This window comes from Orcinus orca, chromosome 6, assembly GCF_937001465.1.
Source record: "Orcinus orca chromosome 6, mOrcOrc1.1, whole genome shotgun sequence".
Taxonomy (NCBI): Eukaryota; Metazoa; Chordata; class Mammalia; order Artiodactyla; family Delphinidae; genus Orcinus; species Orcinus orca.
In genome coordinates, this window is record NC_064564.1 from 120,338,314 (window position 1) to 120,355,474 (window position 17,161).

General features: G+C 61.1%; 1 protein-coding gene across 30 annotated transcripts in view; it reads right to left on the reverse strand.

Moving 5' to 3' along the window:
• Nucleotides 1-17,161, reverse strand: part of EXD3 (exonuclease 3'-5' domain containing 3) — a 76,545-nt gene that overhangs the window by 38,482 nt on the left and 20,902 nt on the right. For 15 of the 30 annotated variants that reach the window (XR_007477992.1, XR_004479646.2, XR_007477995.1 and 12 more), the window contains exons 1-6: nt 12,507-13,491; nt 12,267-12,412; nt 11,665-11,838; nt 11,159-11,326; nt 6,258-6,311; nt 5,063-5,202 (exon numbers count right to left, since the gene is read on the reverse strand). Coding sequence is in view for 25 of the 30 variants with exons in the window: in XM_033415190.2 (XP_033271081.1) it covers nt 5,063-5,202; nt 6,258-6,311; nt 11,159-11,326; nt 11,665-11,838; nt 12,267-12,412; nt 12,507-12,675 (851 nt within the window). In the remaining 5 variants the exon portion in view is untranslated. Of the gene's footprint in view, nt 1-4,896; nt 4,964-5,062; nt 5,203-6,257; nt 6,312-9,850; nt 11,001-11,158; nt 11,327-11,664; nt 11,839-12,266; nt 12,413-12,506; nt 13,492-14,174; nt 14,289-15,120; nt 15,186-17,161 lie in introns of those variants that run through there. The other 15 variants (XM_049711199.1, XM_049711198.1, XM_049711192.1 and 12 more) reach the window with 8 other exon arrangements.

Sequence of the window (17,161 nt, forward strand, 5' to 3'; positions counted from 1 at the left end):
CTGACCAGGCCGTGGGCCAGTGAGTATGTGGGGCTGGCGATTCTCGCCTGCTGCTGGAGGGAATGGGAAACGTGCAGCCGCCCTGGAAAACAGTTTGACGGTTTCTCAAAAAATTAATCCACACGCATCACATGACGCAGGCATCACACTCCAGGGTGTTCACCCAAGAGAAATGAAGACACACGTCCACGCAAAGCCTTGGGCACGAACGTTCACAGCAGCGGTGTGTGTAACAGACAAAACCTGGAAACACCCAGATATCCATCGATGAGTGAATGGATAAGCAAAGCGTGGTGCAGCTACACGCGGCAACACCACTCAGCACTAAGAAATGAAGTAACGTGGATGAACCTCAGAATAATTGTGCTGGGGACAGAAGCCAGACGACGTAACTCCGCTTACATAATGTACCAGAAAATGAAAAGGAATCTACAGTAACACAGAGCAGATCAGCGGTCCTCAGGGGGTGGCGGGGGGGGGGGTGTGTGTGTGCTCAGCACCTGGACTGTGGTGATGGTTTCGTGGACACGTACATACATCAAAAGTTACAAACTTACACACTCCGAACAGAGTTCATTATATAGTAATCATACTTGAAGAAAACTCAGAAAAATGATGCTTGCTGTAGTTTTCTTTTTATTTTCAGTACTATCCTTTATCCGATAAAGGAAGTTTCCTTATATCTGTAGTTTGCTGAGAGTTTTTATCATAAATAAGGTTTGAATTTTATAATTTTTATATACGTTGAGATGCTTACATAGTTTTGTTATCTAATCTGTTGACAGGGTGAATGCCGATGGATTTTTAAATGTTTTACCAACCTCACGTTCCTTAAATAAATCCCACTAGATCATGGTGTATAAACTTTTGAAAAAATCGATTTCACTTTTTTTAGGGCAGTTTTAGGTTCACAGCAAAGCTGAGCAGACCGTGACACACACTGTCAGCATCCCCACCAGATGGTCCACTTGTCACAGTGATCAACCCACCTGGACACGTCATCCTCACCCACACACAGTCCGTGGTTTACCTTGGGGTCACTCTCGGTGTCGCACATTCTATGCGCTTTGACAAATGCCTAGGTACCCACGATTACAGTGACATACAGAGTAGTTTCATTGCCCTAAGAATCCTCGGTGCTCTCCTATTCGTTCCTCCCTCCCCATAATCCCTGATCCTTTTATTGTCTCTATAGCTTGGCCTTTTCCAGAATGTCATATAGCTGGAATCTCACAGCAGTAGCCTTTTCAGATTGGCTTCTCTCACTTTGTAATTTGCATCTAAGTTTCCTCCCTGTCTTTTCACGGCTTGATGGCTCATGTCTTTCTAGCTCTGAATAATATTCCATTGTCTGGATGGACCACAGTTTACTTATCCATCCAACTACTGGAGGACATCTTGGCTCCTTCCAAGTCTCGGCAACTATAAATAGAGCTGCTATAAACACTCAAGTGCAGGTTTTTGTGTGGACAGAGGTTTTCAGTGTCTTTGGGTAAATATCAAGTGGCGCGATGGCTTGGTCATATGGCAAGAACGTGTTTAGTTTTGTAAGAAAGCACTAGACTGTCCTTCAAAGTGGCTGCAGCACTTTGTATTCCCACCAGCAGTGATGAGAGTTCTCGTTGCTTCACATCCTCGCCAGCATTTGGCGATGTCAGTGTTCTGGATTCTGTCCATTCTAATAGGGGTGTCATGATAGCTCGTTGTTTTAGTTTGCATTTCCCCGAGGACGTACGATGTAGAGCAACCTTTCATGTGCTTATCTGTCATTCGTGTATCTTCTCTGCTGAGGTATCTGGATCTTTCGTCCGTTTTTAAAATCAGGTTGTTGGTTTTCTTTCTTTTCTAAAAAAATTTATTTATTTATTTATTTTTGTCTGCGTTGGGTCTTCGTTACTGCACACGGGCTTTCTCCAGTTGCCAGGAATGGGGGCTACTCTTTGTTGCGGTGCGCGGGCTGCTCACTGGGGTGGTTTCTCTTGTTGTGGAGCGCAGGCTCTACGTGTGCAACTTCAGTAGTTGTGGCTCATGGGCTCAGTAGTTGTGGCTCGCGGGCTCTAGAGCGCAGGCTCAGTGGTTGTGGTGCATGGGCTTAGTTGCTCCGCAGCACGTGGGATCTTCCCGGACCAGGGCTCAAACCTGTGTCCCTTGCATTGGCAGGCAGATTCTTATCCACTGCGCCACCAGGGAAGCCCATGGTTGTTTGTTTTCCTACTGCTGAGTTTTAAGGTAACTTTCTATGTTTTGGATAACAGTCCTTTATCAGATGTGTCTTTGCTAATATTTTCTCGCACTTTGAGCTTGTCTTCTCATTTTCTTAACTCTTTAATATATTAGTTGATTTGATTGCTAATATTTTGTTTAGTATTTTTGCATCTATGTTCATGAGATACACTGCACTTTAATTTTCCTTTCTTCTAATGTCTTTTTCGAGTTTTGGTATCAAGCCTTAAACTAGCTGAATAAAACAAGTTGGGGACTTCCCTGGTGGTCCAGCGGTTACGAATCCGCCTGCCAATGAAGGGGACATGTGTTCCATCCCTGGTCCGGGAAGATCCCACAGGCCTTGGGGCAACTAAGCCCGTGTGCCACAACTACTGAGCCTGAGCCCTAGAGCCCGCAAGCCGCAACTACTGAGCCCACGTGCTGCAACCACTGAAGCCTGCGCACCTAGAGCCCATGTGCCACAACCACTGAGCCCACGCGCCTCAACTACTGAAGCCCGCATGCCTAGAGCCTGTGCTCTGCAATAAGAGAAGCCACCGCAATGAGAAGCCTGCACACTGCAATGAAGAGTAGCCCCCACTCACTGCAACTAGAGAAAGCCCCCGCGCAGCAACGAAGACCCAACGCAGCCAAAAAAAAGAAAAAAAAGTTGGGATGTGCTCTTTCTTTTTACATTCTCTGGAAGAATTTGTGTAAGATTGGTACGATCTCTTCCTTAAACACTTGAAGGAATTCACTAGTGAAGCCATCTAAATCCATAGTTTTCTTTGTGGTAAAGTTTTAAACTACAGATGCAATTTATTTAATAGATATAGGACTATTCAAATTTTCTATTTTTTCAGTTTTGTAAGTTGTGTTTTGCAAGAATTTGGTCTGTTACATCTAAACTGTTGTATGTGTTTGCATCAAGTTGTAAACAATATTTATTACCATTTTAAAGTCTGTAAGGTCTGTAGTGACGTTCTACTTTTCACTCCTGATATGGGTAATTTGTATTTATCTCTCTTAGCATCTCTTTAGGATCTGTGCCTGAATCAATTATTTTATTGGAAGTTACAAAATGGTGAGTTCTAACTTTATCATTCCTTTCTATTTATTAGCTGGCATACCCCGTAAAAGAGTTTTCCTCCCTGCCTTTGAGCATCACTCCAGACTCACGCATTTCAAAAATATCTGTTTGTCTGTCTCCGGCTGCGTTGGGTCTTCGTAGCTGCGCGCAGGCCTTCCCTAGTTGCGGTGGGCGGGCGCTGCTTGTGGCGCACGGGCTTCTCTTGTTGCAGAGCACGGGCTCTAGGCGCGCGGGCTCAGTAGTTGTGGCGCACGGGCTCAGTAGTTGTGGCGCACGGGCTGAGTTGCTCTGCGGCACGTGGGATCTTCTCTGACCAGGGCTCGAACCCGTGTCCCCTGCATTGGCAGGCGGATTCTTAACCACTGCGCCACCAGGGAAGCCCCACAGACTCATGCATTTTTATAAATTTATTTATTTTTGACTGTGTTGGGTCTTCGTTTCTGTGCGAGGGCTTTCTCTAGTTGCGGCGAGTGGGGGCCACTCTTCATCGTGGTGCGCGGGCCTCTCACTGTCGCGGCCTCCCATTGCGGCGCGCAGGCTCCAGACGCGCAGGCTCAGTAGTTGTGGCTCACGGGCCCAGTTGCTCTGCGGCATGTGGGATTCCCCCAGACCAGGGCTTGAACCCGTGTCCCCTGCATTAGCAGGCGGATTCTCAACCACTGCGCCACCAGGGAAGCCCCAACTCATGCATTTTTAAAAATCCAAGGTATTATGCTCTATTACCATGCTTTTACGCTCTATTATTGTTTTCATTCTCAGTCTACTCCCCAAGGAGCCTTTGTTCCTTTTAGTGGAGAATGGTATCTAGAAACCAAGATCTGGTTGCTAGGTGTGCTCACTGCTAGGGGATGTCATCGCTTCTGAGCCCTTTCAGAGCATAGCACGAGGACATTTAAAAGAATCATGAAATATCCACGTTAAATCTAACTCACGGGCCCCCCCACTCTCCACCCGTGTGTCTCCCCTCTTCCCCGTCCGTACTGCTCCACCTATATTTCTCTCTCCTTTTTAATGCATAATAAAAGCAATGGCAGCAACACAACGTGTGCCTGGCCTGCTGCTTTGTTCACTTCGTAGGGTGTGAAGTCACAACAGCCCTTTGAGACAGAATTAGTCCCATTTTAGGGACGAGGAAAACACCCAGCTCCAGGGGAGGGAGGGTCCAGAGAGGCCTGCCGCCAGAGCCCAAGGCCTGACTCTCAAGTGAGAGGGTCCGGGCTGCAGGGCACACGGACAGGGCGCCCAGCCCCGCTGCCTGCTGAGGGACAGGTGGCCAAGGAGCCTTGGCGGTCCCAGTGCACTTCCCCTCAGCCACCCCAGGGAGGTGGGAGGAAGCCCTTCTCCTTCCAGATGCCCATGCTCAGGGGACGCCCTGGGGTCACACGCACACGCACACACGTGGGCTCCCTGTTGGCATGCTGCCTCTTCTCTGTAACTGCTGGGACAGGGTTCACAGCAGGCGCTCCACAAACATTTATTACATGAAGGAAGAAACGAAGGAACCAGTGAATGGATAGGAGATATGACTTGCAGGACTGCGTAAGGAAGGAGTCCCTGTGGAGAATTATTTGTGCTCATCTCAGAGCATTAAACTCTCTCACCCGGTGGCTGCCAGCCCGACCTCTTGGCTCCCGAAGCAGGTCCCTTGCCCACCTGGCCGGGGCTCACCTGGAGAGGTGGTGTGGGGTGTGGGGTGACTTTCCCACGTGCCTACTGCCCCTGCCAAGTCCCTGCCCCCACCCCACCCCGGGCCCCCGTGGGGCTCACCTGGCGACGACTCTGATGTCAAAGCCGGGCTGGCACCAGGAGTCCATGAGGGCCAGCAGCCTCCGCTGGAGGTCGGGAAAGCCATCCACGTAGCGTTCCACGAGGTCTGCCTTGTCCTGGAGGAGCAGGGGGAGGCACATCTACGGGGAGACACACCTTCAGGCCGCAGCCCCACTGCACCCGAGACCGCGAACTCACTTCCAGCCCAGTGCAGGGAGTGGCCAGAGCGTCAGAACCAAGCGGCCTGGAGGCTGGTCCACGCAACCTGCCTCCCCGGGGAGCCTGGGGGCCCAACCGAGTGTCTGAGGACCTCGCGAAGCCCCACGCCCGGCTCACGGCCTGCGCCCCATGCTCTGCCCCTGCACACACACACAAGCCCCGCCGCTCCCTGGGCCCCGTCCCTGGGGGACTCTGTGGTCACCCCATCTCCATCGGGAAGGATGAGAGGCTCCAAGACACAAGGGGGCTCCTGGAGGGGCCCCATTGTCCCCTTGTCTTCACCGAGCAGGGTGGGGTGGGCAGGATGGAGATCAACTACCGGCCATGGCCCTGCTGGCCCAGAAATGCCCATCACGGGCAAGACGGCACCAGCACGTGGCCTGGCGCAAGCTCACAAGACCCCCAAGCTGCCTGAGCCCTCAGGGAGGCCCCGAGGGAGCCCCTGGCCGTGGTGTTGGGCACTGGGACGTACGGGCCACTCCCCTTGAAAGAACCAGCTCTCGACAAAGCCCCCTCCCAGTGGCCCCTGTGGAAGACCCCTCCTCACCTGCCTTCCCCTCCCCCAGGTGGTCACATAGGGCAGGCTGTCTGGAGCCCAGACTGGATGGAGGCCCATCTGCCAAACCAGGGCTCCAGGTGGGCGGTCCTTGTGGGAGCCCCCATTCTTGAGAACCCTTCCAGCCACCCCAGAGCAGAGAAGGAATGCCTGGTGAACTCCTGGCGATCGGCCACTTTCTGAGCACGTTACACTAATGCCTGCTGACCACACACAGGCCCTTGCTGGCCCCTCCCTTCCCCTAGTCCTGGACCCTCCTCACATGAGCAGGTAGTCACATGTGACCCCTGCCCTCCAGCGCCCTGGCCCCAGCCGTGTGGGGAGCAAAGCTCAGGGCTCAGTGGGAGGGACCCTCCCTACACCACATTTCTGGAGCCCTGGAGCTGGAAGCTACGCGGTTTGCATGAGAATGACCCTTACCTTCTCAACATCAAGATCTGCCTGCAGCCGCAGCTTTGCGCCCAGCACGATGGCCTGGGAAACAGAGGGACCGGATGACACTGGGCCTGGGGGACAGGCGGTGCCACAGGTGGGGGCTCCCGCCCTTCTGCAGCCCCCACTCCCACCCCGTCACCGCCCAGTCGCTGCAGGCACAGCCACGGGGCCGGAAACCAGGCAGTGCTCCAGCCTACAAGCCCCCCTGTGCTGAGCCACGCCCCGCACGCGGTGGGGTGGGTGGAACGACCCCTGTGCCCTCCAGACTGGGGTGCGGCCTGGTCGGGGCCGCAAAGTGTGAGCTGAGCCAGGTGGCCTGGGTCCTGGCTTGCTGACAAGAGGGTGGAGGACGCAGAGGGAGGGACAGAAGCCCCCATCACCTAGCCATGGGGCCTGGACACGGTGCACACCGCTCTCCCCACGTCTGCTCTTGCTGCCCCACTCCTCCTGGGAGCATCCCCTCCCACCATTCACAGTGCCCACAGCGAGGGCACTCTGTGCGCCCGGGAGGCCCGAGGGACTGCGGCGGCCCTGACACGCGGGGCTCCTTCAGGCCTCTGAACCCTTTCCACAAGCCACACCACGTGCCCCAGTGACTAGGAGTCGTCAGATGGGGCAGGCTCGCTCCAGGTCCATGGCAGCGGGACCGGCGTGGTCGTGCATTGGGGGCATGCAGAGAGCTGCCCCAGGAGCCACAGAGCAAGAGGCTCTGAATCCCCCCACCCCCAGGCAGCCCCTCATATGGGGCAGTGGGCACGCTGGGCGGCCTGCCCTACACGGGGCGCATGACCCTCCCCCGACTCAGCAGAGGAAACGGCGCGGCCCTGGGCGCCCGCACGTAGCACAGGCCGCTCTGCTATTAATAATTTCCATACGTCGTGCTCCCATTATGAGCAAAAATAACTAGCCGGGCAGCCCGGCCCCGCCCCCTGCAGCTCACAGAAGGCCCAAAATAGCGGCCTGGGAAAGGCTGCTCCGGTGGAGGCCTGGACCGCGCGGCGGGGGCGCGGGGCTGGGGGGCCTCTCCCTGCGCGGCACTGACCCGGCGCCCCGCGGCCTGGCCGGTGTCCAGGAGCTCAGCCTCGGCCAGGCCCCAGGGGGCCCGGGGCCAGGGGAAGGGGGGTGCGGGGCTTGGGCGAGGGGGATAAAGCAGAAATGGGGGAGGGGCTGGGGCGGGGCCAGGGAAGGAGCCAGGGTTGAGGAGAGGGTGCAGGGCTTGGGGGAGGGGCCCAGGGCTGCGGGCAGGGCGCAGGTGCCACCACGTGGGGGCCTTCCTGGGCACCACTCCAGCCTCACAGGATGGCGCCGGCCTCTTCTGGACGGGAAACCCCCGAGAAGTTGAGGGAGATCCGGGCCCTCATCCAAGAAGGCCAGAGTGCCCACACTGGCGCCTCACACACTTTATTCAGAACCTGGGGTGGCCAGAACCCCGTCCCCAGTGTCCTGCATCTGCTGGACCCTTGCCTGGCTTCCAGGCTACTGAAGGGCCAACATCTGGACCTGGGCTTGGTCGGGCCATGCCACGGTTGGAGAAGGGGCCGTGGGAGGGACGACTGGGGGCCTGGGACCCTCCCACCCCCCAGATCAGGCCCTGGGCAGTGACCTGGGAGTGGGGAGGGGAGGGGGCAGCGAGGTGAGCCCCTTGCTTCTCACCACTCTGCTGGGCAATCGGCCTCCATCGTCTGAGGATCCAGCTCCTCAACAGGCCCCCCCCGCCCCCCTCCCCGTGAGGGGTGCACAGCCCTGGCCACAGGACGACACTGTCAGAGGGTTTGGGTCCCCTTCTCTCTGCCTGCTTCCTCCAGGGCAGCCAGCCTCTATCCAGGCCAGGCTGGAGCCTCTGTGCACCCAGGCTGCCCTCTTTTGGCCAGGCAGCCTGCGTGGACACTGAGGGGTGTGGCCAGAGCATCCAGGGCTGGAAGGCCATGGACACCCCCAGGGACAGTCTGGGAAGTGCCCTTGTCCTGCCCCCGCAGCCCTGGGGAGCTCCGTAGCCTGGAGGCTGGGGGGCACAAGACGAGGAGGGGGACCGTTTGGCCTCACCCGGCCACGGGAGGGCGCCCTAACTCCATCGGGGGCGGCCACAGTTACCTGGCAGCAGAACCTCCTCTAGGAAGCCCCCGGCCTGGACTCCACCTTGGATCTATTGGGCCTGGCTGAGAACTGGGTTCTGGTCACTTCTCAGTCTGAGCTTCTGCTGAGGGGCCAGCAGGCCAGGCTGCCCACGGCTTACCACCGGTCACGTGGCCACGTGGGGGGCCCCGCGGATGCAGGAAGATCGCCTGCTGGCCCAGGTGCCTGCAACTGGCTCCAGACCCAGGCCGGGGAGCAGGCCCAATGGGAGGAGGGCAGTGGCCGGGACCTGCAGATGGACACTGCCCAGGGCTGGGCCCACCTGGCACCTTGCGGGCCTCCCTGACCTCCGCCCAGGAGGCTGAGAGCCAGCCACCGAGAAGAGGGCTGCCCTGCGGCCGGGTCAGGGTGGGGCTGCAGGGACCTCTGACCAGACGGACCCCAGAGCTGCCGCTTTGGGGGAAAGTAACTAAGAAGACCAGACGGGCTGGGGCGGTGACAGCGGGAAGAGCCCTGCACGGACGCCCGACTGCCCGCTCGGCCAACAGGGGGGCTGGGCAGGTGCCCAGACCCGGCGGCCGGGCCCCAGGACGGGCCTTCCGTCCTCGGCGGCTCAGCGCGGGCCTGGAGCCAAGGGGCTTTTTTTTTTTTTAAAGCAAAGCTATCTTTTTACCTTGATAAGCTGTTTAAAAAATGTAAATAAAATAATGCAGCAGACAAAAGCAGGCATTCACGCGGCTGGGGCCGGCCACCGCCCTCGACATGAAATATCGCAGCGCATTAAGTCGTGAGTCCCCGCTAATCCGAGCGGACAGGCCTGAAGGCGGCCCCTCGGCGGCGCGGCGGTGGGCACTGGAGCGTGCACTGCCTGCCGGGCCGCCCCGCTCGGGGACAATGGCCTTTCTTCGCACGAGGGGCCTGTGCGGGACAAGAGCCCCCTTTGTGTGCAAGTCTTGCCTCAGAGCGCAAGGGAGGCGCATTCGGCCGCCCAGACGCTCTTTGAAAGGCCTGAGCGTAACAGGAGACGCGACACACCAGCCCGCCTTCTGCCTCGGCGCCCGTTCAGCCCCGGCCGAGCCCCGAGCAGCCGGGCGCCCGGTCCCTGCGCCGCCATCGTGGCCGCGCAGCACATCCTCCACCTGGGCCTGGGCTGCACACCTCCGTTCCGACGGGCCTCCTCACCGGGAAGAGGGCCCCGTGTGGGGTGGGCCTGGGACCCGCCTGGGTTCCGGCCGCACCCCACGCCTGTTGGCACCCTGGCGCCAGAAACTTTGGGCCCCACGAGGCAGCGGGGGAGGTGAGCCCGGAGGGAGCCTCTGGGCCCTGGGTGCTGGACTCACCACCCAGGGAGAGGGCACCTTTGAGCCGGGCGCCCGGGGCTGCCCCACCTCCCCTGCCCTGCAAGGGCATCGCGTGTCTCGCATCTCGGGGTGCGCGGAGCCCAGGGCCCCCTGTGCCTGCAGCACAGCTCAGAGCTTCGCTGACAGCGCCCCCTTGCTGCTCACCCGTGGGCCCCGCCGCTCCCGACCTCAGCCGCAGACGGGTCATCCGCGGTGAACACTGGGCCAGGACCCCAGAGCTCCCGCTGCATCTCAGAACCTTCCGGGCTTCAACGAGGACCGCTGCTGCTCACGAAGGACACTCAGCAAACCCACCGAGCTTCCAAAAGCCCCCAGTTCCCACCCAGAGACCTGCAGCCACTAAGCCCCACGTTTGCGCTCCTGGCCCAGCCCTGCCCACGACAAGGGAGCAAAACGCCCTCCCCCTCGGGCGGCCCCCAACCCACATGCGTCGCACACGCTGGGGACTCCTGACTGACGTGGCTGAGAATCTGCGCCCCAAGCCGGCACGATGCCCCACAACCGATCTTCTGAAAACCACAGGTGTGCCGGGGCCGGTCCCTGGGGTGGGAGCCAGCAGGGCCCTCGGGACGCAGACCCTCACAGGGTCACCACCACTGGCCCGACCCAGTCCGAGGGACCCAGCAAACAGGCAGGGGTGGGCACCACCCAGAGCGTGGCCCCCGGCTCTGGGGCAGGGCCGCACGACAGGTCCGGGAGGCCGAGCGCAGCCTACAGATGCCCGGCCACGTGCTCTGTTACCGACCAGGACTAGAGCACAGTGGCCAGTCCCCCGGCCTGGCGTGGTCGTGGCTTCAGGGCCCCCCACGCAGGGAGGGTCTGTCCTCATGGAGCAGCAGCTGGGCCCCAAGGGGCCTTGGCTCCCCTGCCCCCAGGCCAGCACAGGACCAAGTGACCTTTGGGTGAGTCTGGGCAGGGGCAGGAGAAGACAGAAGCGGGCCCCGGGTCCGATCTGGGCCCGGGGCACAGAGACTGCGGCTAGCTTCTCCCACACCCGCACTTCTCAGCCCCCCGGAGAGCAATTCTGGGAGTTAACAAAGGGAGCTGGGCCGCAGCCACACGGGCTTCTGGGCCAGAGCTGGGCGTCCCCACGCTGCTGACCAAGGGGGAGAGGCCGGCGGGCACCTGGGGAGGAAGGGCCCTGAGCGTGGTGCGGACCAGGCAGGGTGTGGGGGGCTGTACCCAGCCTCTTTCTCAGTCGGTCAGCGCGAGGGGCTCCCAGGGCCGCCACACCAGGCACGAACCTGACATGGTCCCCAGAGCAGCTGGTCCCCAAAAGCCTGCACACCAGACATGAGGCCCCCTGCAAGGCCCCCCACGCTGGAGGGCAGAGGGGATACTTCTGGGCTCGGCGCCTCGAGCCCCAGCCTGGCTCCTGCCCACCCCGCTGACCCACGTGGAGGCCCAGCCCGTGGACGAGAGGCCCAGAGCCACAGGGAGGGTCTCACTCACTTCTTTGAACTTGCCCTCCTGGTGTAGCCGGTGGACTTGAGCCAGCAGGGGGCTCCGGTCTGCGTCCTGCAGCTGGAAGATGCTGACCAGCGGCTCTATGAGGCCGGGGGGGCTCTCGGCGAGGAGCTTGACCGCACGGGCCTGCAGCTGCTTCAGCCCTGGGCTGCCCTGGAGGCCCCAGACCCAGCTTCAGTGGAGGCGGCAACCGGAGTCGCGGGGCCTGATGCGGGTGGGGGGTTGGTGCTTGGGCAGGCCCAGTGCGGCCAGCACCTGGCAGCCCAGAGCCAGTGGGTGGACGCTGTGGGTGAGCAGGGGCTGGCTGGCAGGGGCACAGGCAAGGGAGCCGAGGTCGGCCCGGCGTGTGGCTCTCGGGAGGCCGAGAGCCCCCGACCACCGTGGGCGACCTCCACAGGCCGCAGGGGCCCGGCCAGGTGCGCGTGGGAAGCCCGTGCCGAGGCCGGGACGGGCTGGGAAGGGGCAGGCTGTGGGCCGCGGGCAGGGCTCACCCGGGCCGGCCCCGGGCACAGCTGTGCCTGCAAGCAGCGCTTCAGCTCACGGGTGACCCAGGCCTCCAGGGAGGGGCCCTTCCCCTGCCAGCCCCGGCTGCTGTCCAGCATGTCCAGGAGGGCGGAGAGCGGGTCCTCCAGGGCGGCGAATCCCCTCTGGGCTTCCTCCCGGAGCTGTGGAGACACAAGGCCTCGCTGTGTTGAGTCCTCCTGCCGGCCTCCCCCACCCGCACGGAGCCGCCCACACCTTCCTGGTCCGCTGCACCCAGGCCGGGCACAGGGACCGTCCAGGCCAATGGTCCTGCAAAGGCTGGGGCTTGCTCCCCAGGCCAGACCCTGGGCGGAGCTCCTCTGTGCCCTGACCACCCGCGTGGCACGCATGGGACATGGCGCTGGCCCTTCAGAGACGGTGACAGGTCAGCAGGGCCCAGCAAGCAACAGGAGACGGAAAAAAGGAAAAAACCCCAACTGAAAAATGCCTTTTGTTTACTTTTCTACCTCCTGTGCTGGGAAGCTCTGGGGGACACGTAAGAGCTGCAAGACAGAGACAAGAACAGGTGTGTCCCCAACACCCACGTCCAGGGGGACAACATGCATCTCACCACCGTCTCTAGAGCAGCCGGGCGTCCTCTGCGTGACCAGCAGGGCCCTGTGCACGGCCAGCCCGCCACGCCCTGCCCGCTCCAGTGGTTCAGGTCACTGCGGCTCCCTTGACCGAGGACCTGCTGGGGTCCGGCCCAGGGTGGACCTGCAGGCGTCAAGTGTGAGCTCAGGGGGCCGAAGCCCTCGCACCCAAGGGCTCTCTGGAAGGGGCTGCCCTCGCTGTGGCTGTTGGAACTCACCTGAGATGGCCTCAAACAGACCCTGAGGACAGCTGTCACCCTCCAGGATGGATAGGCAAGGCCACACACACCTCTCAGGGGTCTGAAGGGCACCAGCAGGGGGCTGCGGTTCCCACAGAGCCTGGGGGCCACCGTCCAGCATTGCCTGAGGAGGGGGCGGGGTCTCCATCAGCACCACACCCGTTGCTTGGGAAAAGGAAAGGTCTAGAAGGACCCAGCTCTGGCCTTTGGATTTGGATTTATTTCCACGTGTGCTCAGGAGGTCGGTCCTGGGGACGGCCCTGGGGACCTGGCCCTCAGCCACCAGCGGGAAAAAGCTGCACTAAGGGGAGCTCACGATGAAAAACAACAGGACACACAAGGAGCAATTCACCGTGAGTGGTGACCGCAAGCGGGGTGACCAAAGCTCTAAGAGTAAAGAACAGTAAGGTATCGGTTTGGGGATGAAAACAGAATATAAATGTCTAGAATTATAAAAGAAAACAAAAATCAAAACTAAGTAAAGAATAAGACGCAAGTGGCCCTGAGCGGTAGCTGCAGCCCTGGGGTGGAACTCACGCACCAGGTTTGGGCCCCAGGGGTTTACGTCTGGCCCCGTGTCGCCCTCCCGTGCTACCCCTGCCCTCGGCGTGGTGGGCTCAGCGTCCATGTCGACGATCCTCCGGACCCCTGGCTCTGAGACCCTGGCTGACCTCCTCTCTCCTTCCCTCCTGCCCTCTGGCCTCCCCTTCGTCTCCAGATTCCCTGTCCTGTCCGGTCCCTGAAAACTCCACGTGCTCTGCTGGGCTCCAGCTGCTCTCATGCGGCCGCCCCCTGGGTCCCTCTGCTGCTCCCTTGGCCCCCAGGACACTCTGGCTCATCTGCACCCTCGTCCTCAGGGCTCGAGCCACCGCATCTCCAGCTGCTGGCCCCTTGGTTATCACACACGTCCGAGCTTGGACTGCACAGCGTGGTGCCGGCTGCTCACAGGAACCCAGGACAAGCCCTGGTGAGCAAACGTGTGTCCCCTCCAGGCGGGAGCTTTCGCCAAGTCGGGAACTCGGAGTGTTTATATAACTAACCACAAAACAAGCCTGTCCTGTGCAGAAACCAAAACAGATGGACCGGGCTCCTTCACAGCCAGAAACAAACAGCTAAGCGACATCAAGACACAGCCCTGTGTTTCTCTGGAAATGTCGAAGGAGACACAGCGAAAATCAGAAAACAGGAAGGACGATGGACCCCTACACATCAAACCGGTGACGAACAGAACTCGGGGGGAAGGTGCGGCGTTAAATGCAGCATCGGAAACCAAGACTCCTGGAAACCGATGCCTTGGGCGTCCGGCTACCTGAAGGCTGAGATCAGCCCCGGGAAAGAAGCACAAGGCCAGGGGAGGGGCAGCGCTGCCGGGAGACGCGGGGGTCAGGAACCGGGAGGGACCTCCGGCCGAAACCGTGGTGACGTGGAGGAAGCGGACGCTTCCCAGAGAAATAAATCCAGAGACAGACACTCTGCCCAGGAACAACCATTAGGGAGACCGCCCCCAGGCTTCATCTGCAGGCCCCCCACCTGCGCCCCGCCGCCCCCGGGGCAGCGCCCGGCTCGTCCTCAGGCTCTGCGGGCCTCTGGCTCCTGCCTTCAGTGAACAGGGATGGAGGGTCGAGCCGAGCTCACAAGCCGGCTCACCGTGACACCAGGGCAGAGGATACCACCCCGCAACGAGCCCGCTCCCAACTGGAAGGCTGAACAGCACCACAGCCCTGTTGCCTAAGTCTCACCCTCAAGCCACACGGCACGAAACTGGAAAATCAAAAAACGTTTGGCTTTTGCAAAAACTCTGGATTCTCCAGCTGATGGCTAGAGACGGCTGCTCTCAGGCCTGAGCGCAGGCAGTGGATGGGCCGCTATCTGCCCAAGGCCCCGCAGCTCAGCCGGGCGGGGAGCCCAGGCCTGTCCAGAGAGGAGGCCGGCTGCCGGCCCTCCTCCACCACGCAGCGCTGTGGAAGCCTGGAGTTTACCTGCTCCGGACGCCTGCCCGACCAGCCTGCCCCAGGTCTGGGTGCCCTGCCCACCCTCGGCGGGCAGCTGGAGGCCAGGCTGGCATGAGAGGATGTGGCCCTCTCCCTCCAGCCACGCGTGGGCCCGTCCTCCCCAGGAGCCAGGGCAGCCTCCCTCGCCCTTTCCATGCCTCAAGGGAGCAAAGTGCAGGGAAGGAGCGGCCGAGGGCCAGTAACTGCACCACCCCTGGGGGCCGCGAGGCAGAGGTGTCCTCCTGGCACAGGTCACGGCGGGACACGGTCTGGGCAGTGGCAGCTGCCACTGCAGGACCCCCAAGTGGCCGTGGAAGACCCTGGCAGCCTCCCCGCCAGAGCTCCTCCCGCCGGACCACACGCATCCCCCCCACTGTCCAGGCGGGCTGTCCTGCTGCCCCTCTGGGAGAGGGGGCAGCGGGCGAGGCCCAGCAGGTGCCCCGCACTGCCCGGAAGCTGGTGGTGGGCACAGGCCCTCCCTGCCTGCTCTGAGCGTCCAGCAGGCCTCGTCCCACAGCTCCAATCCCATGCACCCCCCAGAACATTCCGACACGGCAGCCTGCCGAGGCTGGCGGCCAGGTGCCCACACCCCGAGGGCTCACCTGTCCCAGCTCCCGAGTGGACCACAGCGTCTGCAGGGTCTGCAGGAACAGCAGTGGGTCCCGGCCTGAGGGGACAAGACAAGGGCCGAGGAGGGGCTGAGGGGCAGGCGGGGGCCGAGGCCTGGGGGCTCCCGCAGACGCCGCCCAGCGCTCACGGCCCCTTGTGCCCTCTCTGCCCCTTCCCCAGGACCGTGGCCCCGCCACCCAGCAGAGCTGCTTCCCGCAGTGCCCACCGGGGTGGGCTTCCCCTGACAGCTCAGGGAGCCTGGCCTCAGATTTAAGCCGTGGTGGGTTCAGAGTGGCCGTGTGAGTGGGGAAGGGGCGTCGGCCGCCGGGGCTAAGTCGGCAGTACTGACCTGGCCCCCCACGGGCAAGGCCCGCCCAGTGGGGTACGCCGCCCACAAACCCATCCACCACCCACCATGTCTGGCCTCTGGCCCCTGCCGAGGCCCCGAGGTGGTTCCGGCCACTGTCTCCCCCGTCTCCCCTCTGCCCTGTCCCGGCCCCGGGTGAGCCCCATGCAGGCTGGCCACTCCCCAAACCTTCCCCACCCCCATGGCCGCTGCTCCCTGAAGCCACTGCCCCTGCTGCAGAACGGGGCGTGGAGTCATGACACAGGTGCCACTCAGCCCGGTGCTGGCCGGGACAGGGGAGGTCGGGGTCACCCTCCTGCTGGAAAAGGGTCGGCGCCCTCAGGAGAGATCCAAGGCCAGTGCCAAGGAGAGCTCGCTGGCCTGGAAAGGTCGCTGCTGCCAGCTCTGGGCTTGGGAAAGAAAGCTGTTTCCGAGGCCAGGGGACCAGGGACCCAGCTCCGAGGTGCCCATGGCCACCAGCGCCCCCTGGCTGCGGGCCCGCCCCTGGGCCTCAGGCTCCCTGCACTCCAGGCGGGGCTCCCTCCTCCCCAGCGCCTCACTGCAGCCCTGCCAGCCTCAGCAGCACCTCCCCGGCCTAACCCACTCCCCCACCCCCGCTCCCTGGCAGCCCCAGCCTTGAGGCCCAGCCCCTCCTTGCCTTGCGAGTTCTGCTTCAAAGGCCCAGGCGCTGTAACCTTTCCAGCCCCGCTGAGAAATTACAGACAAACCTTCCGGTTCTTTTTTTTTTTAAGCTGAATGACCGCACTGTATGTATGTATTTATTTACCTGGCTGCGCCCGGTCTTAGTTGCGGCATGCATGCGGGATCTAGCTCCCTGACCAGGGATCGAACCCGGGCCCCCTGCATTGGGAGCGCGGAGTCTTAGCCTTCTGGTCCTTTTGTTCAGAACCGGCAGGCGCCAAGGCCCAGAGCCCAGGGAGGACCGGAAGGAAAGCAGCCAAGGGGGGTCTGGGCTCCCGGCGTGTCCCCGAACCCAGCCCAGGGGGTGGGAGAAGCCCCTGGCACTTAGCCAGGACCTCGGCCACACCTCGCACATGGTGGGGGTCAGGGTCAGGGGTCAGGACCCCAGCCATGCCCTCACATGGTGTGGGTCGGGGTCAGGCGTCAGAGTCAGGACCTGATCATCAGTGCACACACTGGGGCAGGGGAGGCCACTAACAGACTCTCCCGGCCAAATCTGGGGGATCAGGAGCCCAGGTGGCTTCACCTGCGAACCTACCCAAGAATCAGGGGGACGACGGCAACCTGCTGGCTCCATGCAGGAGGCGGGACGGAGGGAAAGGCTGGGGACCTGAGCCACACCCTGGGGGACAGCCCCCGAGCACACGGGCTCAGGGACCCGGGAGAGACGCCCGTGTACACCACAGGAGGGTCCGTCCCAGAAAGCAAGGCTGGCTGGACAACTGAAGGTCCATCAGCCTGGTTCGCTAGTGAAATAAAGGACGGAAGTCACATGATGCTCTCAATAGATGCAGAACAAGCATCTCTTAAGGGAGAGTTCTAGTTATAATTTAAGAAATAACTCAGCAAACTAGAAGAGAAGGGACTTCCTTAGCCAGACAAAAGGCGCCTATAAAAAACCCTCAGCGAACACAGAACTCAATGCTGAAAGCTTTCCCCTAAGACGCAAACACCAGGAGGATGCACTGTGCATTCGACGCCAGTGC